The sequence below is a fragment of the Centroberyx affinis genome, unplaced genomic scaffold (assembly GCF_046629955.1).
Source record: "Centroberyx affinis isolate AG114_WGS23_722 - 3 ecotype Tasmania unplaced genomic scaffold, CSIRO-AGI_Caff_v1 ptg002232l_1, whole genome shotgun sequence".
NCBI classification, from domain to species: Eukaryota; Metazoa; Chordata; class Actinopteri; order Beryciformes; family Berycidae; genus Centroberyx; species Centroberyx affinis.
In genome coordinates, this window is record NW_027280530.1 from 1 (window position 1) to 21,382 (window position 21,382).

The following is a 21,382-nucleotide window of genomic DNA, read 5'->3' on the forward strand; positions in this document are numbered from 1 at the left end:
TAGCCTAGTGTTTTCACATTTCCACTGCTGAACACAAAACAGTGGTCACACAGTGTAAAATTGCTTGATTAAGCTATTTATTCTAGATATTTCATATCATCTGTACACACACATATTGCACGAGTTACAAATCTGCACACAGTCTATACAAACACATAGTCCTTCTGGCTTTGACTGAGCAAAAAGAAACAAACATAAACCTCATATATACTTATGTGAGGGATACAAGTTTTTGTGCGTTATGCTGCGGTTTGAGGGAGATTTACATTCTTTAAATATACACACACAAATATATACTCTTTACTTTTCAAACAAAGAATTTACAAACTGCTAAACCAGTTTCAAGACACTCAGGAACTCTTCCACTTTTGCACACTGCTGGTACGTGACACTGCATAATGGGACATTGTCTGTAATGTGTGGTTTTACAAACAGTTGATGTTGATCATAACATCTTTGGATTTTGTGGTTTTACAAACAGTTGATGTTGATCATAACATCTTTGGATTTTGGTGGATAGATTCAAATATAAAAACACAAAATACTTAATAGGAACATGTTTCACTCTCTTAGTTTACCCCACTTCAGCTTGATCAAGTCAACTTTGGCCACTTTGTACCACTTCATCATACATTCAAATCATGGCGTGATATGATGTAAATTCTGTAAATAGTGGCCATATGTGTAACATGGTAGCTATTCACTAAATTAAAAACACTAAGCTACCAAGGTCCTTCTAAGGTCCAGGACAAAGTGTATGTGTTTAGATGCAGAGCACTACAGATTATGCCATCTATATGGGGCCCAGAAAAAAACAGCACTTGAGACAAGTTTGAGTAGGAACCTGAAAATGATTGCGGTGAGGTGACGGTGATTATTACAGACAGTAGTAAAACCCCTCCTCTAAGTGTGAGCATGCATACTTGGGCTTTGTGAGTTGTGTGTATGCGTGTAGTTTGCAGGAAGAGCAGCAGTAGGAGCACAGGCACGTCCACATCCCAGAGAATTCCTCATGTCCGACTCCCTCATCAACACTCAGTCTTTATTCGTGGGCATCCGGGAAGGGACGGGGTTTGGAGCAGGGAGGGTGCAGGAGGACGGAGGCTCTGCAATACTCAGATATTGAAGCTCTCTCCACAACCACATGTGCCCTTGATGTTGGGATTGTTGAAGACAAATTCACTGGACAGCTTTGACTCCACAAAGTCCATCTCAGTTCCCAGAAGGGTCAGCTGAGCCTTCTTCTCAATGAACACCCTCACACCTGCAAGAGAGTCACCAAAGCAGTGTTGTCACTACTCTATTGAAATGACAGCAAAAAGTTAAATTGAAAGTAATAAAATACCCTGATCAATAACACAATGTATTTAATTCGTTACATTTTTCAAAATGCAATTATCAAAACACATTTTTTTCTATCAAAAACATTTAAGATACATTTGAGTGAAAGTAACTGATACAAGGACAAACTGCTGCACTTAACATTTCACCACTGCTCAGCTAGCAAAACAGCACGCATCACAACAGAGAGGAAAAAAAGGTACTACAGTATTATATCAGCATTACTACACAGTGCAACAATAAACTTAAAAACCTTAAACCAAATACTTGCTGCTAAGCTTTCAATTATCAACTACATCAACATCAAGTTGTCATTCTGATGTAGTCGACCTTTCTTATATTACGATAAGGCATGACTCACCATCCTGGCAGCACTTCCTCTCAGCTTTGCCCCGTGTCCTCACCCCACCTTCATACCAATCTGGACAGAGTCAGAGACATGCTAGCATTTAGTCTAACTCACCCTTTACCCACCAGCAGAGTTTTAGTTTGATTCAGTTTTGCCATAATATACAAGCAAGAGAGATGGGAAATACAGTGGAGATAGATGAGTTAGAGGTGAACTGCTTCAGTCACTTCACATGGTATTCCCTGCAGAGTTTACTGGACCACAGCCAGCAGGAGAGCCTCATAATGACACTGAATTAATCTCTCGACAGACAGAGCCTATATTTACAAAATATATTACTCATATTACTCATATTACATATACTCTATAAATCTTATTAACTAAGTTACAATTTTCCAGTTATAAGTTTATTTTATTCCTTAAGCTACCCTGACCCACATTTGATAAGGAAGTCTTACTTTCCATGTTTAAGATCCCTGTCTAAAGCAGCTGTACATTTATCATTTATTTGATTTGTTCATACACGTTTTAAGATCAAATTTGTCTTTAGAAATGGTTATATCAAGAGGTTCATTGTCCAAAAGTTTTAAGGTAGAACAGACTTCATTTATTTAATGTAGACAAACCAATGTAATGAACCCTTAAACAACACTGCATTCCACCTTTACAGAAGAAGCAAAGAAGGAGCTGAACGCAGTGCACAATGTTAAGCGCACAGTGATGACTAGAAGTGGGCAGCTTGAAGTTTCAAGGAATGTTGGCTGGATTAATCACTCACATATCCAGGCTTATCATGGAGCAGCGTCCTGATCTTGTTCACGGCTGCTGGAGTCTGAAGAGAAAGGTGTTGGAAGAGAAAAGGTTAACACTCACACCAAGAGCCAAGATGCTTAACATGATCATGATAAACACAATAAAGCCAATCTCGGAACCCATCATCTATCGGCCTGACGACGATTAGACTCTGGGGGTTTTGGGGTTTCCGGTGTAGCCAGCAGACATCCGGGCCAAGACTTCCTCTTCCATGCGCCAGTCATTGTTTACAGTCCGATTAGCAACTTGAGACACGAGAATGGAGTTGGAGTTGAGAGACTACGTCTACGACCTACGTTTTAGGTCCAGACGACATTTTGGCTAATCTCTATAAACAGATATCTGCATATGAGACGTCGTCTCTCAAACACAACATCAAAGACAACAAGGCATTACCTGTGCTAGATAAGGATTAAATCTGTGGAGGCTGATAGTTCAACAGGTCTGAAATCAGAAGGTACCTATGGTACCTATGTGCAGTTCTGTAGTTCCTATTGTACTTGGTTAGATGTAAACGAGAGGGAGCCCAGAATTTGGACAGTCATGATGTAGAGGCATTTGGGAGGCTGATTTAAATTACAGCAGCCACCTGGAACTAATCCCTTAAAGCCTATGTGATCATCTGCATGTGTGCATCTGAGCTGACGCTAAATGTAGGCTACATCCCAATATTCAACAACCTCTGACATTGTTACCTCCGCTAAGGAGGTTATGTTTTCGGTGCCGTTTGTTTGTTTGTTAGCAGGATTACGGAAAAAACTACAGGCCCGATTTTCATGAAACCTCGTGGAAGGGTGTAGCATGGGCCAAGGAAGAACCCATTACATTTTGGAGCGGATCCGGATCCGACTCACGAACAAGCAATAATAGCACGAACCTTGGCGGAGGTCTGCGCTCTCCGAGTGCCCTTCTAGTTTTGTTTATATGTTCTTTCGCAAACATACAGTGAACCGAGCTCTTTTAAGACACCAAAGCTAAACTTGGGGGTCCTTAGTGTATGAAAGCAATTCTTTGTAATGTACACATCATCCCCATGTGAGAATATCTGCAACTGCCTTGGTTTGGAGGATGGCCTGCCACTTCACGTTTATTTACGTACGGCACCTTTATCAGTCATGGACACCAGAGACACATTATCTTACAACAGCATTACTGTCAGAAAAGCTAGTCACCCTGATATACACCGTTAATGCATTTCAATCCCACCCATAAACGAGCCATGACTCGCCAGTGTTTTAGGTAACGCTAAGCCTGTGGCTACGATACCAAACAACAGCTAACGCTACCTAGCTAGCCTGGTAGTAGCATGAGTGCCCACAGTTAGTTAGCGATATATTAATATAGACACCAACGTAACATGACCAAACAACCTGTAAATTGGCAAATGCAGAAGTTGTTTGATGTGACAGTGAAATACCAAATATTAGGCTGGGAAGTTCACTGTGATGACGACCAAAGCCTCCAGGCTAACGACCGTTATCGTTACCAAGAGCAGTTAGCTAACTTTGTACGCTTTACGTTAACTTACATAACATCCGGTAATGGTAACACTATACATTAAAAAATAATAAATAAAAATAAACGTAGCTATATTAGACTGGTGAAAATGTATTTTAAGTGAGTTAAGAATTATGAGTAACCACTTACCAGTGTCAAAGCAGCTCTAGTTGCCAATATTTTTCGTTTACTGACCGCTCGGACGGTCGCTCGCACCAAGGAGGCAGACATGTTTCACTGTCTCCAGAAGCTACTTGAACATTAGCATAACCAACAAGCTAGCGAGTTGAAATCATAACATTGAACTGCGCAAGTGCGTAAAAAGCAGGCAGCCAACCAAATGACCAACCCGATTACCGATTGGCTATATACCCTGATTGACGGGCGCTTCAGCCAATGACCTTACGGATAAATGAGTACAAAAAACACATACCGGCTTGTGCAACCCTAACCCCATGATGTAACCACCGTACGTAACAATAAAAACTCTAGCTACAGCTATTCTGGCTACTGTAAAATACTTGAAATATTTTGATGAAGTTTTCAATATAATATTTTTATGGACATATGTCTGATGACTGCTTTTGTGTAAGTTTTTCTTTCCTGATTTTATGTTTATGTTTTGTCTCATCTTAAAATATAGTGTTGAAGGACAGGACAGGACAAAACAAAAATCTCACGACCAAGAGAACCCATGGGTGTGGCTAAAGATAAGGCACTGAAACTGTTCAGCTGTTGTCATAAGTAGATTTTACAGGTGGAATGCACTTATATTTTGATTTCTGCACATAAGGAACCAAGCCCTTTCCAGGAAATTGCCCTGAATTCTCATGGGTTCCAAGATAAGGGTTCCTGAACAAGAAACAAAATTTACAGTGCTGAAGAATCTTAACAACCCTAGTGTATAACAAAGCTATTTTGCTATAAATTAAGGACTCAATTACACTATCCTCAATAACAATTTTTTAAGATGAAACTCAATCATTAAGACAAGTAAGACAATCCATTTTTTGAAGTTTAATTGATAAGCAGGTCTTTCAGACAGATAACTAGCAGCAAAAGAATTCACGAGCATGGAGCCTCACATTACAGATACCAATCTGAGGCACCGTGACCACAAAATGTATTTGGCAAATAAACACATTTATCTCTCCGTTGAATTAACTTAAATTATCTCTAGCTTAGCTGTGAGTGAACAGTGTATGCAGGCTTTTTCAGAAATTAAAATACATAATCAGCTCAACTGAATGAATTGATACGTGTGTTTGTTTTTTAATAACTTCACCACTGAGTGTCTCACTGTAAGGATGGAGCTACAGCCCGAGTTTCTCAACTATGTTCTTGTACTAAGTCACTCATGACACTTCCTGGCATGCACACAGGCATATACACACCAGGAGTTAAGCAGAGTTTCACCTTCCTTTAATGGCCACAAACACTCACAGGGAGCTGAGGGGCAGTATCTATTAAATGGGGATGGTACCACAATCTTGAAAAATAAAAATACAACCCTGAAAATACAATATCTACAGGGTGAAAACCCTAACACACACAGACGCACACAAACAGAGACATGGGTGGAGCTGCTTTCAAGGCTGGAGGAGAGGACTGATGGACGTCAGTGCAGATAACAAATCAAACTCGATTTAAAAGAAATTCAATAAAAACAAATCCTGGCCATTAAGACAGGTAGGTAAACAAAGACATGAAGAGCATGCATCATGGCTTGTCTTGTTAAAATGAAAGCTTTAAAAAGCTCCTCTGAAGAGGAGCGCCAGTTTAAAAAAAAACAACAAAAAAAAAAACATAAAAAGGCCCTATTTGGCTTCAAGTCAAGGTGTCCTGGCTTTGGCTTTTGTGGGTTCCAGCTGGCCGAGCAGTCCCATTCAGAATTCTAGGTTTCAGGGTTTATGGACTTGGACGTTGCTGTCTGCCTGGACAAGAGAGCAGAACCATGTGGTTTAAATCGCCATGGCTCGCAAACAGGTTCTGCTCATTCCACTGGGCTCTTCCTGTGACCAGAGCGACCCATGTGTCGGCTGGCTAAACTACCTGGAACACACACACACACACACACACACACACACAGAGAGAGGGAGCAAAGCGATACATTTACCAAACAAGAATGCATTCTCAAAACTTCTTCCAAAATACATAACATTTTTTAAGGCTGCGCTAGGCAAGATTTCAAAGGTCATTTTATTTGAGGGGAGGAGCGGAGGGGGGTATTGCTCAAAAATGCTGATATTGTTTGGAAATGTTTATGCACATCTACTGGTACACCATGAAGCAACCACTAAAATCTAGCCACTTTCCAGGAAGTAAAATCAATAAGATTTTGATATGAAAAAATATATATACAGTACTATGCAAAAGTCTTAGGCACCCTAGATTTTTTATATAAATTTCTTAGAAGTCTTAGATGTTTATTTATTTTCTGCAGTAGTGTGTCAGTATACTGCTGTTTATTGTACATTTTTGATATTCATAAACTTTTCATTTCATTAGTTTTGAAAGCATCTTCTCTTTATGGATTTCTTTGACATATGCCTAAGACTTTTGCACAGTACTGTATATGAAAAAAAATATATTATATATATTTTTTGTAAATTGTTTGGCATATATTGTTAAATAGGTCCATATTATGACAGAAAAGTATCTAACAAGGTGATAAAGTGATTTTTAAAGTGATTTCATTGTGACTTTAAATGAAGAAAGACATGTACACACCTGCTTGTGGACTTAATATCACACTTTGTTGCTTTCTCTTCTTTTTCTCCTCTTGGAGAGGAACACCCTAGGCAAAAAAAACACAAGAGGATGATAATAAGTGTTGGTTTGCTGTTGGTATGCATTGTCTGAAAACATACATAGTCCTGAAACACAAAAATACATTTGTGTGGTATTGTGAGGTGTGTCATGTCATGCCAGTCCTATCTGAATACACTGATGACTGTTTTGATGAGGTCTTGTCTGGGAAAAGAAAATCACAGGGGACTAAACAAAATAAGCAGCTAGAATGATTACTACCATGTCAGAGACATTTGAAATTAAGCCACGGCTGGAAAAAACAGAAATACCATTAATGACTAACTACCGTGAATCTTACTATCATACCTGTTTCTCCTTTTCTCTCAAATTCCTCAAGTGGCCTGAAGAGGAGAAAGGAGAGATCTCCATTTTGGCATTTCCTACCAGACAAAAACAAGATTAAAAGGAAGCAATAGAATTCTTCCCTGCATTTTATGAGTCACACCAATGAAAATGGTGTATACAATAACCTGTTGTACCTGTGTGTAATGTTTTTTTATTCAAGTAATAAGCATTCCAGCTAGAACAATATCAAAGAACTACAAAGACAAGTTTGATTTCCAGTTCAAGAATGGGGGCAAGAGGAATAATTAATAATAATAAGGCCTAACTGAGGTGAAACTGACCACAACCTAAACATTTTTTTATAATTTATATTATATGTTTGATATTATGATCTTGTTACTGTGCTTATTTTCTTGGATTGCTCCTGAAAACAACAACAAACAATGATGAAATCAAACTTTTTATGAACCTGCAGGGCCTCTGTACTGCTGACAATCTTTCTTGATGTGGGCAGTTGAACCACACAGGAAGCAGCAGCGCTTTTCTGGCGTTCTCCTCCACCGCTCGTGCTTCAGTGCCCCCTCCCTGTTCCCATCTGCTGCGTCTGGGCTTTCTCGTGAGTTCTCCGCCCTTTTCTCCATGTCCCGCCTCTGCTTGGACCTGGGTCAACGTTTCCCAAAATACAATGTTAACAGGTAGCTCGACACGTGGTGCAGAAGCGCTGGCATGGCACGCCTATCCATGAGTAAACACTGCTACAAATCAGGCGATACCTACTTCTTACGCATGGGACAGTCTTTCATGAAGTGGCCAATCTTGCCACAGATGCGACAGCAGCGGTCATTGGGGGCCACCTCTCCCTCTGTGAGAACTTGAGGGTCGAAGAAATACTCCTGGGACAGATGCAAAGAAATGGTGACATCAGTGCTTAGGTTTGATAGATGCCATGTCTATACGCAAATGCAGTATTTTACGGCGAATACCAACCATCTGACTGGGGTACTCAGGAGGGTAGACTTTGACTGCCGTGCCAAACACTCTTCTGCCATTGATGAAAGCCTTCATGATGAAGTTAGTCACTGTTATGACAAAAAGAAGCACAGAGATGTCAATACAAGTAGATATGAATTAATGAATGAACAAATTAATGAATGAATGAATGAATCATACTTCTCCTAGACAGGCCGGCACCCAGATTATGATTCAGGTCAAACGGATCTGGGGTATGAACAGAAAAAAGAAGCCTGACATTTTGCTGTGGAAAAATATTTTCAAGCAGCCATACGCAATCATTTTTAATTCCACAAACTGCTATTAAAATCATTCAATACTGATCCCTAAGTTTGATATGCATTTAATTTAACTGAACAGACTGGCCCATTCCACATTGCAATACACAATCATTTCCAAGGTGGCAAGAAGATGTCGATATCTGGGCACTCTGCATTGTGGGATGGGTGATAATTTGAAACCAGGGGACTACAATCTTCTGCATCTAACACTTATGCATTAATGTGCTTTAAAAGATGTGGTTTTCTTGTTATCATTGTGTCTAAGCTGACCTTCGATGACAATGTACTTGGACGTCCACTGCTTGTTGAAGGTGGTGAGACGGGCTTGCTGACGGATGCAGACAACATGCTCCCTGAAGTCAAATTCCTCAGTATAGAAGCGGAGCAGGCCTAGCCACAGCTCCCCCACCGTCTCAGTGTTCATCCCATACTGTGTCCAGCGACTGGGCTGCAGGTGGAGGAAGACAAGAATGACAATGTGTTATACTGTGTGTGACGTGCATGCAGAGAGAAACCTTTGCACGAGCACACATGAAGACAGAAAGACACATAGCATAAAGGCAATTAACCAGTCAATTTTTTAATGCACTTACTGTGACTTCATTAGTCATCATTCGCCAACATTACCTTCCCCCTGCCACTACCACATCTTTAAACATATTCTTTAGAAGTAAATGCAAACACACATAATTACTTCTTGAAATGATCCCATAATATAGAAAAAAACACCATATTGTTGACTGCTCAGGAACTCACCGTATGCAAGAAAACAAGTACTGAAAACTATAAATGTTACACCGAAGTGAAATATCTCCCTAGATCCCAGTTTAGAGTTTCTATTCATTTCTATTCAAGGTTCTGTGTGGAGTATTAGGATATGAGAGCAGAGCATTAGATTCCAATCAAAACTTTTAACCACACAGAAAAACAATCATGACTCTCCATTTAAAATCAAACACAATGCTTAACACAAACAGAGGTGCCATGCATTGGCTGTATATATACTGTATATATATAAAAACTAGAAATAATCGCCTCGCGGTTGTATGCCTCCGCCAATAAACTATGTTTTATCATTGCAAGGACAATCTTTATTTATTGAACATATATAATTAATGTGATTATTAGGTTAACTTAAAGGATTTTGGTGTCTGCAAAAGTAAGTGACAGCACTTCCACCGTTTTTGTAGAATGACCCAAGATCGTTTTCTCAGCTACAATGGTAAGCAAAACATTATGATGTCACAGTGAAGTTGACCTTTGAACTTTTGGATATAAAATGTCATCACTTCATCATTTTATCCTATTAGACATTTGTGTGAAATTTTGTCATAATTAGTGAATGAATTCTTGAGTTATGCCCAAAAATGTCTTTTGTGAGGTCACAGTGACCTTGACCTTTGACCACCAAATTCTAATCAGTTCATCCTTGAGTCCAAGTGGACGTTTGTGCTACATTTGAAGAAATTCCCTCAAGGCGTTCCTGAGATATCGCGTTCACGAGAATGGGACGGACGTACGTACGTACGGACAACCCGAAAACATAATGCCTCTGGCCACGGCTGTCGCCGGCGTGGAGGCATAAAAAGACTCACCAGTGTTTTCAGAAAATCAAAGAAGTACACATTCCAGCCATCCACCAGAACCTCTGGCTTCTTCTCTCCATCGTAAATCTGCAACAAACACATACAAAAAGTCCATAGAAGAAGACAATTTCCAGAGTTAATGACAACATCAACTAATCCTAATTGATCAGTTCTACAAGTTTTGATATTTTGTGAGCTTGGAATTATAAAGGATCTATCTGGGTACAGTTCTGAGATACTGAGCATCAAAGTTTTGACACTGCAGCTGGCAAAACTGTCATGTAGTGAAATCTATTTATAGCTAAACAAAGCCTGCACCTTGATGGTACTTGGAATGCAAAATATCAAAATCCTAAAATAATTAAAAATTGGATTTTTAAGAGGGCTCAAACAGAGATAGAGCCTTATAATTCCAAGCGCATGATTTAATGTGGTGAAGCACTTTGTTACCTGTATTGAAAAGTGCTATACAAATACAGTTGTTATTATTATGATTTGTTACCTCCTGCAGCACAGGGATAACTGGTGGTTCTCTCTGCTGGAGGAAGAACAGGACCATGAGGGTGTAGGCATAGGAGGAGAGGCTGCCGCGGGACGCATCCCCAATATCACACATCTGTAACGACAAAAAAAAACATATAATTAATTATTATAATAATCCAAGGTGAGCATTCATATAGAGGCCCAGTTCAGAGGTTAACAGAATGATATACTACCATACCAATGAGCACCATAGAAAACATCAGGCTACACCGTCATAAATCTACAGCACCATAAGACAGGCAGCAACATTCACCAGCTATCTAATCTAGATTCAGGGTGAGTGTGGGAAAATCATTGGGGTTATCAAGTGGGCACCCTCCTTCACCGGTGTTTCGTTGAATTAGGCCCACAACACCTCAAGAAGGCTCAACAGTGTATTCCAGTGTCCCAGAATAGGATACTGTGGACATGAACGCTTCTTCAGATGCCAAGCATACAGACGTTTGGGCTGTGAGTGTGTATTAGCATATTCACCTTGGCGAAAACCTTCATGACGTAGCAGAGGATCTTCACTCTCCTGTCAATGGCAGCGTATGATGCCAGCAGGTGCGTGTTGTGCAGGGCCTGAAAGCAAAAGTGCCAGTATGTACAGTCAATGACTAACTTCCTAAATAGCGAATATGAGGGGTGTGTTTATCCACTAACTCTCCTAACGGTCACTGGAAAAATATTGCATCAGGCCTACTGACCGATTTCAGACTAAACGAGAAGAAAGTGAGAAGAGAGAGAAGAGGGAGAAAGTGAGAGAAAGTGAGCGCTTTGAAGTCCCTACCAGTGTGTTGTAGAGGCTGATGTCTCCCTCCAGGCCGGTGCGAACGTGGTAGAACTTGACGATTGGTACTTTGGCCGTAGTGATGGGCAGGATGTTCCTCAGACCTGGTGGAATGAGAGGATATAGATGTGGAGTCAGTTTAAAAAGGATATCTTGACAATTTGCATTTTATTTGTTTTCATAAATATCTTTCTTCACCAGGAATTTGTCACATCATCGGAAAAAGGTTTATTCATTTGACCTTTAGCTTTCCTTAAAATGGCTTGTTAGCATTCCTCAATGGGAACCAAATGCCTCCTGAAGACAAATAACCGATGGTGCTAGGCACTGGAGGTACATGAATGCCAAATGTCATCTGTTTCCCACCAGCCCAAGTCCCTTGTCCCTAACCTGGGTGTTTCTTCAGCAGTCTCGCCAGGCTCTCAATGATACCAATGCAGTCAAGATCCTAAGGGGGAAAAAAATCATGGACAGATGAGAAAACATACTAGTTGTATCTTATGAATTTGAGATGGGAATCAATCACACTAGCAAACAAATCATTAATTTTCTCTATTTTCTTCTGACAAGAAACAAGCTAAAAATGTTTTTGAAGTGAGCCAGGTCAATGTAAATGTAACCAAATTTAAAAAGCACACAAAAAACTATGTAATGTACTTGTCTTGCAGTATTTTATATATATAAAAAAAACCAAAAAAAAATCAATACTCTACTAACCTATGGACAATTTAAAACCATGATCACAAACCTCTCTGCCTTAATGTGTAACTGTTTTAATTGATTTTCTTTATTCTCATCTATGTCTTGTCCTATTTATTTAAAACTTTGAACTTGTTTGTAACTCAACATCATTGTAAATGAGGGCAACCTCAATGGTTAGTTTAAATAAAGGTTTGAAATGAAAAAATGAAATACTAGGATGGCCTCCGAAACAGAAGCTCACTTGATGCAGAGATACTTACGTCTGTGGACTCCTTCCCCTCCAGCACCATGCAGATGTCTAGGTCACTCTGTCTGAAGCCAAAGCCATTTTTGGATGATCCAAACAGCTGCAGCCTAGCCCCTGTTCATCCAAAAACATGAGTTATAGAATTTAATCTTAAATCTGCTCTCTGTTCTCCATCTTGGTAGTGGATTGGTACATACACAAATCCAATAAAGGCATTGGCATTTTAATGGTAATGGTGGTTTACTTCACCAGCAAACTGCCGTCTGACAAAGTTTTCCAGGTCTTGAAGGATGTGCTCTCTTACACCCACTTCCAGTTCATCAGGGGCAAAGTCCTCTAAAGAGACACAAAGACCCACACTCAGATACACCATAGTAGACGAAAGTAAAGCTTACTGAAATGTTGTCACACTGTTCAGGAATCTATGCATACATGAACAACTGAGATCTTAAGAACAGTATTTGGTCTGTTCTACATCTCGGCTGTAGACTGCTTTCACTTGCCAATATTTGGTCCATGTCGGTAGATAATCAAAGTCCTTCTAAAATACTGTATCTGATGAAGGTAAGTAAAACTGAGAGAATCTACTAAATGAACTCATGTATTAGCCTATGGATTTCAAACACACAAAGTCATTGAATAAACATGTTGCATCAAATGTGTGTATGGCGCAGGTCCTTAATTTAACATGTCATAATGATGTTAATATCACTCACAGGTGACATATTTATTACTGATAATGTCATCCCCTCTGACCAAAAATATTAATGCAGCCAAATGATGTGTTGGTGGCACTAATGTTGGGGTCACCAGTGACATCAGTGGGAAAAAAAAAATCTGGGGGGCGGGACAAAGAGATCTCAAAGAGAGAACTTTAAGCAGTTTTCAAAACAGCAATAACCAGTAATGTGCACACAAACACACACAGAAACACTTACTGTAGCACTGCTCACAGACTTGGTTAAGGATATTGAGAAACTTTGATGTCATGGGGGGCAAGGGATCCAGCTCCACTTTCTTGAAATCTTCCGGACAGTCTTTCTTCAGGTGGCCATCACGCTTACACAAGCTGCACACAACCATGTGTGACTGAGAGAGATTGAAAGGAGTTTAACACACGCAACGCACGCAAGCTTATTTGACTCAATTTCTTGTCTAGTTCTACTTCCAGTCATCTCTGATTTCAATGATTATCACCTAACTTTAATACGATGTACAAATTAGCTGTTAGAAATTATTTTGGCTTTGTTTTTCATTGTTTGTTTGCACATTAAGATTAGGAGCATCGCTTTCCACAAAGCCACAGGCTACATAAAGATGTATAGTGAAAACAAACATGAGGTAACACTTACCTTGCCTCGGGTGAATGCTTGCTTGGTGAACTCATAGGACAGGCTGATCTGTTTTGGGCTCTGATTTTCTGGGCCCTCATCTTTGGTTGCGTCCTCTACAGGTGGGTGTGACAGACTGGAAGGAGCCTCCTCCTCCTCTTCCTCATCCATGGAACCAGGTGTGTCCAAATCTGGACCCTCCTCGTCAGAAAGAAGTTCCTCCCCTGAGATCTCATCCACTGGGAAAAGCTCCTCGTCCTCCGTGGTGAGGCTATCCAGGTGGCATCTGTTGTACATGTCAACATCGTCATCCTCCTCCACCTCATCTTCCTCGTCTTCAGAGAGGCTGCTTTTGCCCAAGTCCACTTTTTCTTTCTCTCTCTCTTCGTCCGAGTCATTCTCATCCTCAACTTCCTCCTCTTCTTCAATAATGCAATCAGAATCTTGAGGGCCATCTTCGGTTTTGGGGCTATTGGCAGCTTGTGACTGAAGGGTGAGAGCACCGATACCCGATAGGTGCATGGTCTCCTCTTTCAAAGCCTTAGTGCCTGCCCCCTGAACAGGCCCTTGCCTTGTTTCCATCTTGTGATTAGGAGCTGGGGTGTTGAGTGGCAGTGCAAAGTACTTGTATGTGGTTTTGAGGCAGTGGACGATATACTCGTACATTTGCTGACTGTTCACAGTCCGGGCCACGTTCCTCTTCACAGCAAATGGGTCTGAACACAGGAACACAGATATTAATGTGGCAGTTTAAAACACCTCAGAGTAAGACCAAAACACTCGACTGATCACGCTCTTTTAAGATTCAACAGACAAGTCAAAAGTGCAGACCAAGCTCAAGGTTAAAAAGGGCAAATACATTAACAAATTTCGGGCTGGGTAGCATTTGGAGCTTTTTAGTACCATTGAATTCTGATACCAAATAAACCTTTTTCAACATTTTGTGTGAATGAAAGCATTTTAAACCCTTTTTTTTTTTTTTTTTTATAAAGCCAGCTATTTATTTTCACAAATGACCACATGGCAAAACAATCCTCAGAAAATCTATTTAGTCTATGTATATAGCAATTACAATTTCTTTATGAAATGATTTATTTAATGTAGGAATTAAGATTTAGATATAAATTACAATGAATCAATCAATCAAATGAATCAAACTGTTGTTGAGAAGACATAAAATGGAGTTGAGGATTCTTGGAGAAAATATATTTCAGTTAAACAAATTGGGACGCAGTCTGTCATCACAGCAACTGCTGCCAAGGATAAAAGGGGATCACATGGGAGAAACTGGAGGAGCCAAGACTTTTTGGCAGAAGGGATTGGGGTGGCCATTGGCTTAGAATGTAACGAGTTATGATCACATTACCTAGGTTAGCTCTTTCTTAGCCAACGGTGCTAACAGTAAATGGAAATGAAACAAAGCGTGGAGAAAGACCTGCCTCCATGAGACAGGGCTTTGTTGTTGGCTAATGTTAGCACTGTCTGAATCAAGTCTGTAATAACCAGACAGTTAATAGCAGCCTATCTATCACAAAATCACAAAGTATCACTGACATAATCACTAGCATTCATGCATGCATCGTTGGCTGGGGTTGAGTCAAATTCTTTGACCGCTTCCTTTTTAAGATTAGAAAAAAAACAAAAACAAATCAGTCAGAAGCGCACTGAAGCAATATTTGCTGTTTCAAGCAGAGCACTGGCACACCGCCAGTAGCCTTGCACATGATTGCTTTCCCAATCACAACTAAACCTGAATACAACAACACTAGTCATGACTGGCTGTGAGAAGAGTGACAATAGAATGGATTGGCCCGATGATCCATGCCTCTGAAACTTAAAGCATCGCAAGTTACCAAACATCCAAACATTTCTTGGTGCATGGTAGTGGGTGAATTTCATTACCCAGCCCTAAACAAGGTACACTTTTTAGTCTCTGTTCAAACTCATACTAAAAGTGAGAAAGCTCCTAACCTTCCACAGCAATGCGTTTCTTTGGCCAGTCTTTAGCCTCCCGGGAAAGAACAGCACTGGTGCGCACGCTGATTACATTGTCTGCCATGTTGAACTCAAGCGAATAGAAGCGAAGCATTTCAACCCACAGGAGCCCGACTTCCACAGAGGAGCGAGTGCTCTGAAACACCAGTGGAGCCTGTGGAGAAACAAACATACACACACACACTTACACTAGATCCTTTCAGGTACTAGTCACCTTAACAGCTTAAAACAAAACAAGTGAATTTTTCTCCTGATATCAATTTCAAGGTGTAACTTCATCAGTTTCTAAGTTGAGATTCATTGTTTACTGGCAAAGTCTTCTCTAGTAGAAAAAAAGCTCACCCTCTGGCTGAGATCAATTTGTGCTTAATCTAAAATATGTGCATTGGAAATCACACATTTATGCATTCAGAGAGAAAATATGCATAGTTCAAGAATAAAATGACCCCTCCTCCAGACATCTCAATAGACAGGCTCATATGGATGTGAATAGTTCACGTGAGGCCACTCACTGAAAACAATGTTATGTGAACAATCATTGTGTTCACTGGAGGAACGTGGACATTAACCAAAAGGTTTGTGTGTAGCACACCACAAAAACAACAAACAAAACTGCTAAAAAATAAATATACTTTTTAGAAATCCCACTGAGATTTACATGTGTGGCCATGATTACCTTTCCCTTCATATAGGAGCCGTCTGCTGGCTGTGATGATTCTTTGGAAGCAGGGACGTAAGCCCAGTGCACATATCCATCTTCTAGGTGTGTGAGGCTGAAGTCAGGCAGCCTGCTCAGTGAAAACACCTTAACCTAAAAGGCAATAAGATGATAAATAAAGCTTATATTGAGCAAATCTTAAGAACATGATGAATGTTTCAGAGTTAAACCAATGCTACATATTTAATTTACTCCAGGATAAAGGTGAAAAACACACACCTCATGGTTCAGGTAGGTGGGCAAGAGGGACTCTTTGCGCTGCTGCAAGAAGTAGATGACCATGAGTGCGAAGACATACGGTGGCAGCCCGCCTTCGTCTGCTCGGTCCACCTGACAGATCTAAGCCCACATACATAACAAGAACAACAAATGTTAAACTAGAATGTAGTTTTACCAATGAAGAATAATGTGATGTTTTGCAAACAAAACTCATTAGGACAAACTGGGCCACCTGTACCAGTTGCCTCGCTAATGTGAGCAACAGGTTAGAGTCTCAACTGGAAACTCACCCGGGCCCAATGTCTGAGGCCAACGACCAGTGGAGGGAGGAGATGCTCCCGATTGGCTACGGCAGAAAGATAGGAGGTGGTCTGGCACGCGTTGTCATTCCCTGCACTCACTTTGCAGATCAGGCCACTGTGGGAAAAATAACAATATCAGCCAAAACTTCTCCAGTAGATGTAGTGCCTGTCTGCATGTGGTTATGTAATCCTGATACGTGTCATTCTTTTTTTTCTCTCTTTGCATGGAAGAAAATGTTGCATCAAACTCCATTGCAAATTCTGGTAGTTTCATGTTTATTGATGTTTATTATTTGTTTCATGCTTTACTTAACAAACATGAATACCTCAAAGAACATGAGTTTTTCTGAATCATTAGGGTCCATTGGTAAATTCGGTATACAAATAATTCACCAAGCAGCACTTATTTCCACAAAATGTAATTTGCACTGCTTACTGGAAGAACATTTTAGGAATTCCAGGATTAACCAGTTCTAAACTATGACAACTATACAGTAGCTGTTCAGGTGTTTCTGTTCAGGTGTTTGTGCCCAGTAGTGCCATTTCAGCATTGCACAGTGAAAAAAGCACCATTTTACTGGGTTTCGGTTTACAGTATTCTCACATGTACGCCTACATGTGTGTTTGGGCTTGCTGCACCTATGTGCAAAACAAAATGAGGCACCAATAATGAACCTGCAGACTCAACCAATTTAACAACAAATGTACTCGCTGATGTCAACAAGTCATTGTAGTCATGATTTCTACAATCAAGACACTGAAATAACAAACCTAACAACAACAAACCTGTCAGCAGAGAAGGAATTGTCTCAATATGAAAGAGTGGCTACATGTCCAAGTTGGTTCAAGACAGTTCTAGAGCAAATAATTGTTACAGCAAATGAATGAGACACCCACCTCTTTTTCTCTTTGCACATGACCACAGGCACCCTAGCATGGAAATCAGCTTCCAGGTCGAAGTAGAGAGCTGGAGGCACAAGACAGGTTTGTTCTTAGAGGATACTCGGATATTTTGTTTATTGTTAATCCCCTTGGTGAAATTTCTCAATAAGGGAAACAGCTAAATATTTTAGGCATTGGAAAAGAGGCAAAGCGACTCACGGCTAACAGAGAGGCTCTCCTTGACCAGCAACAAGACATCTGGCTGATGCATCTGTGAATACATTCCATTTCAAAGCCTTTATACAACATAAATACAACATAAAAGGACATATGAATATGGCGATCCCTGCAAGCACAACAGCCACAAAACAATCAAAATCAACATATAATACAAAGAATGCAAAGGAGATGCAAAGGAAATTGTTTAACATACACACTATGGACGTCACTCTGGGATACTCACGTGAGGGGGATACTGAATGTCAATGTTGATATCTGAATCCTTAAATCCAAACTTAGTGCAAGACGATCCATATAGCCTGAGCGTGATCTCTATAGAAGAGAGATAAAGAGAGGGGGAGAGAAAGAGTTGATGTAATGTATAACCAAAAGCGTGTTTGCAGTAATATCTTAAGGATGAATTCTGTCACCAATCCAAGCTTTTCTCCATAGGTGGCTTACCAGGCAGGACGGACAGAAGGAGGTCTTGCATGGTGGAGACAATAAACTGTCTCCTCTCTACATCCTGGTCACTCAACCCTTGTTCCCTGACAACAGCCTCTAGCACAGCCCCGACTGCACTGATCTGCTCCGGCCCAGGAGGCAGGATCTCAGTCAGCATCACCTGCTCTTGCCTCTCCTATGAACCCAAATATGAACACACACACAAAAACCAGTTTTTAATGCACCAAGACTGATATTATTTATGAGGCACTGGTCCAAACTGTACATGCTATACATTACAGTTACTGCACAGTATGGTGGCTTTGTGTGTCTACAAATAGCCTTAGTGCACTGCCATAGTCAAGTTTTACCATGACTGTTACAGAAGGTTAATAATAATAAAGAGCATCCCTTACCCTGGCCCTCTTCTTGTGCCACTTGTCTTTGATGTGTCTGTGGGCAGCAGACACCGATTCCAGCAGAACATCACACAGACAGCAGGTGTAAAGTGCATTGGGGTTGCTGCGGGACCTCTGAACCGATTTAAAGGAGGAGAATACAGACATCACACAAACGCTGCAATAATGTTGAACCCAGCAAAGACAGGATTCCTTTAAAGCTGTTTATACAATGGCATTGGTTAGTTTCAACCAGAGATGCATTACACGCTGATATTTCCCATAAACCACGGCTACACATGCTTTATTGGTTGCTACAGCAACTCTTGTTGTAACCAGGGAGCAAGTTAGTGATCCGTAGTGATCTTTTCCCCTGTTATCTATTCTTATGTACGTAGACCACTTTAAAGATTTTTTTAAGACGGTACACATGCATCATAACCACTGTATAAAAACCATAATACCCTTGAGGACTTTCTTAACCCAGCTGAACCTTGTCCCTATTGCATCAGTACTAACCCTAATCAGAGTAAAGAAGGCCTTCTCAGGTATTTTTGCTACAAAAAGAACTTAGGGGGCAAATATAGAGCTGTGTCACTGAAGCCACCCCGTTGAGTGCACTGACCTTCTTCAGGCGGAAGATCTCGTCTCTGTTAAGACGCTCCTCCGCCTGCCGTAGGCCTAGCAGCTCTTTAGCAGAGAGCGTTGACTCATCAATCACTGGGCCCCTGTCGTCATCCCCAAAAGCCCTTCTCCTGTCTCGGTTTCTCCTTGTTCCACCTTTGGGAAGAACAAATAACATGTATTACAAACCAATAAATTGACTGGGCTTACATGGATGCATAGTATAGATATTGTAAATTTAGCCTACTTGTTAGTCAACATGATAAAATGACAGTGTTAATGAGCGGCATGTAAAAGTCATAGTAAGTCAATAGTGCTTATTGTTAAAGGGAGAACAGTGAGCCAACATGGTTGCTTGCTATAGCCCTCAACATCTCATTTTACCATGCATCTGTTCCATTCTTTCCCAACTGAGTTTGGTCCTAAAGTCCTCACCCGAGTTGTGAGCAGTTCCATCAGCGGACTCCCTCCTCCCCTGCTCCCTGTCCTCCTTCAGATCTTCTCCCTGGCTGCTCTTCCTCCAGTGCTGCTGCGGGCGTTCTCTCCAGTTATCCTCCCGACCCCCAACATTGTTTTCAGGGCCTGGGAACCTCCGGAAGCCCTCCTTCTGCAAGGGGCTGTGTCCACCTCTGAATCCCCCAGGGGAGCTACTCAGGGGCCCCAGTCCTCCCTTCTTAGGGCTGGCGCGGTAGGGCCCACCCTGGTTCTTCTTGCCCTGGTGACCTCCCTCATGTTTGGAGCTGTATCCTCGACCCTGGTCCTGGCTTCTCCAGCTTTCTGCCTCATCTGCTGCCATGCCCCTCTCCCAGCCTCCTTGCCTGGCGCGGTGCGGCCTGCCTGACTCTTCCATGGTACACTTACACTAAAACTGCAGGAGGAAATGTCATGTTCATTTACAAACAGCTCTTGTGAGATCAACTCAGCCATATCATTATACACATCAGACAACTTCCTTATCACGGATGTTGACTCAACACCTGCCTAAATTGTCAACGTTGCGTTTTTGAAGGCTGACACACAGGCTTAATGATGTCTAAACATTCTACCAGTTACCGACCCTAATGACTTAACGTTAGCGATCACTTAACCAAGCTGACTGGAAGCGGAGAATAAACTAGCTACTCTTTGAATTCAGCACCTGCTTAAGTTAGCCATCAAACAGCTGACGTTACATTATGTCGATTATTATGTAAGCCTCATGCAATATAGTTACTTGATTTCCTAAAACTCAAGTTAACAGTTAACCGAACTGGACTGGCTAAAATGCTTGACAGTTCCAATAAGCTAAGATAAGATGAAACGTTTATTGACTCCGTAGGGAAATTAACGTTAGGTCCTTCTCTAAGCTTGTCACACCAAAGTCCTAAAATAACATCGAGTTAACATATAGTAATTACACTCACTAGTAACATATTTATCGTTGACGTTGGTTTAATTAATTGTGTACGCACAAATGTAGCCAACGACCTAACTTACGTTATACGAGCGTGACATAGCGTTGCTAGTTAGCCAGGGTTAGCTTGCTAGCATTGGCTAGCATTTGGAGTTCCCAAACCTTAACTCTACTTCTTCCTCTTCCTGGAGTTAACGGTAACTTACATGTACGTAAGGCAATGTTGACTAATGTGGACTAACTACTGTTCAGCAAAGCCAAAGCTAGCTAGCTTGCCAAATAACGGTATTAATAACTACTAACGTTAACTTAACAAAGCTAGGCCGTCCAGCTATGCAGCTAGCAAGCTAGCGTTAATGTTATCTTTGTGTTATGCTGTTAACCTGGCAGCCAGTTTAAAGACAGCTAACTTAACAGTAAAATTGCACGGCATGCTAAATGTCCATAAATAACTACTGCCATTAAATACCTTTTGTACGTATACGGAGGGCATACTTGAATACCAACTGGCAGCCTTGTTCAGGTCTGACTGTGCATGTTAGCTTGTCTTGCACTGGACTGGAGTTTAGAAGGGGGAGGGACGTGTTGTCTGTTTTCGTGTCGTCATTTGGCCACAAAC

At 40.9% G+C, this 21,382-nt stretch overlaps 2 protein-coding genes across 4 annotated transcripts; both read right to left on the reverse strand.

Moving 5' to 3' along the window:
- Positions 1–463: 463 nt before the first annotated feature.
- LOC139655305 (iron-sulfur cluster assembly 1 homolog, mitochondrial-like) lies at positions 464–4,264 on the reverse strand. Its single transcript, XM_071532673.1, has 5 exons — positions 4,151–4,264; positions 2,469–2,522; positions 1,751–1,762; positions 1,491–1,500; positions 464–1,264 (listed from the first exon to the last, which is right to left on the reverse strand). The coding sequence occupies exons 1-5, from the start codon at positions 4,229–4,231 to the stop codon at positions 1,116–1,118; spliced, it is 306 nt and encodes a 101-aa protein (XP_071388774.1). The 5' UTR covers positions 4,232–4,264; the 3' UTR covers positions 464–1,115.
- A 748-nt stretch (positions 4,265–5,012) lies between these two features.
- Positions 5,013–21,316, reverse strand: tut7 (terminal uridylyl transferase 7). Of its 3 annotated transcripts, none has more exons than XM_071532662.1 (29): positions 21,233–21,316; positions 19,806–20,238; positions 19,372–19,526; positions 18,765–18,881; positions 18,367–18,544; positions 18,149–18,237; positions 17,905–17,956; positions 17,701–17,770; positions 16,792–16,918; positions 16,502–16,621; positions 16,241–16,375; positions 15,541–15,718; positions 13,591–14,285; positions 13,177–13,327; positions 12,488–12,574; positions 12,252–12,352; positions 11,680–11,737; positions 11,290–11,393; positions 10,992–11,081; positions 10,477–10,590; positions 9,984–10,061; positions 8,659–8,836; positions 8,267–8,314; positions 8,084–8,175; positions 7,874–7,989; positions 7,566–7,756; positions 7,118–7,191; positions 6,731–6,797; positions 5,013–6,052 (listed from the first exon to the last, which is right to left on the reverse strand). In XM_071532662.1, exons 2-29 carry the CDS (start codon positions 20,218–20,220, stop codon positions 5,994–5,996), a joined length of 3,939 nt encoding a protein of 1,312 aa, XP_071388763.1. In that variant the 5' UTR covers positions 20,221–20,238; positions 21,233–21,316; the 3' UTR covers positions 5,013–5,993. The 3 variants fall into 3 exon arrangements, with proteins under 3 accessions (XP_071388763.1, XP_071388764.1, XP_071388765.1); XM_071532663.1 differs by lacking the exon at positions 21,233–21,316 and adding an exon at positions 20,774–20,838; XM_071532664.1 differs by lacking the exon at positions 7,118–7,191.
- Between the last annotated feature and the right edge of the window lie 66 nt (positions 21,317–21,382).

Excerpts from the sequence above, each read along its gene's own strand:
- LOC139655305 (XM_071532673.1), bottom strand. The coding sequence starts at position 4,231 with ATGTCTGCCTCCTTGGTGCGAGCGACCGTCCGAGCGGTCAGTAAACGA. Across the intron at positions 2,523-4,150 it reads CTAGAGCTGCTTTGACACTG|ACTCCAGCAGCCGTGAACAA; the intron begins GTAAGTGGTTAC and ends CTTTCTCTTCAG.
- tut7 (XM_071532662.1), bottom strand. The coding sequence starts at position 20,220 with ATGGAAGAGTCAGGCAGGCCGCACCGCGCCAGGCAAGGAGGCTGGGAG. Across the intron at positions 13,328-13,590 it reads AAGCATTCACCCGAGGCAAG|TCACACATGGTTGTGTGCAG; the intron begins GTAAGTGTTACC and ends AATCTCTCTCAG. Across the intron at positions 10,062-10,476 it reads TTATCCCTGTGCTGCAGGAG|ATTTACGATGGAGAGAAGAA; the intron begins GTAACAAATCAT and ends TGTTTGTTGCAG.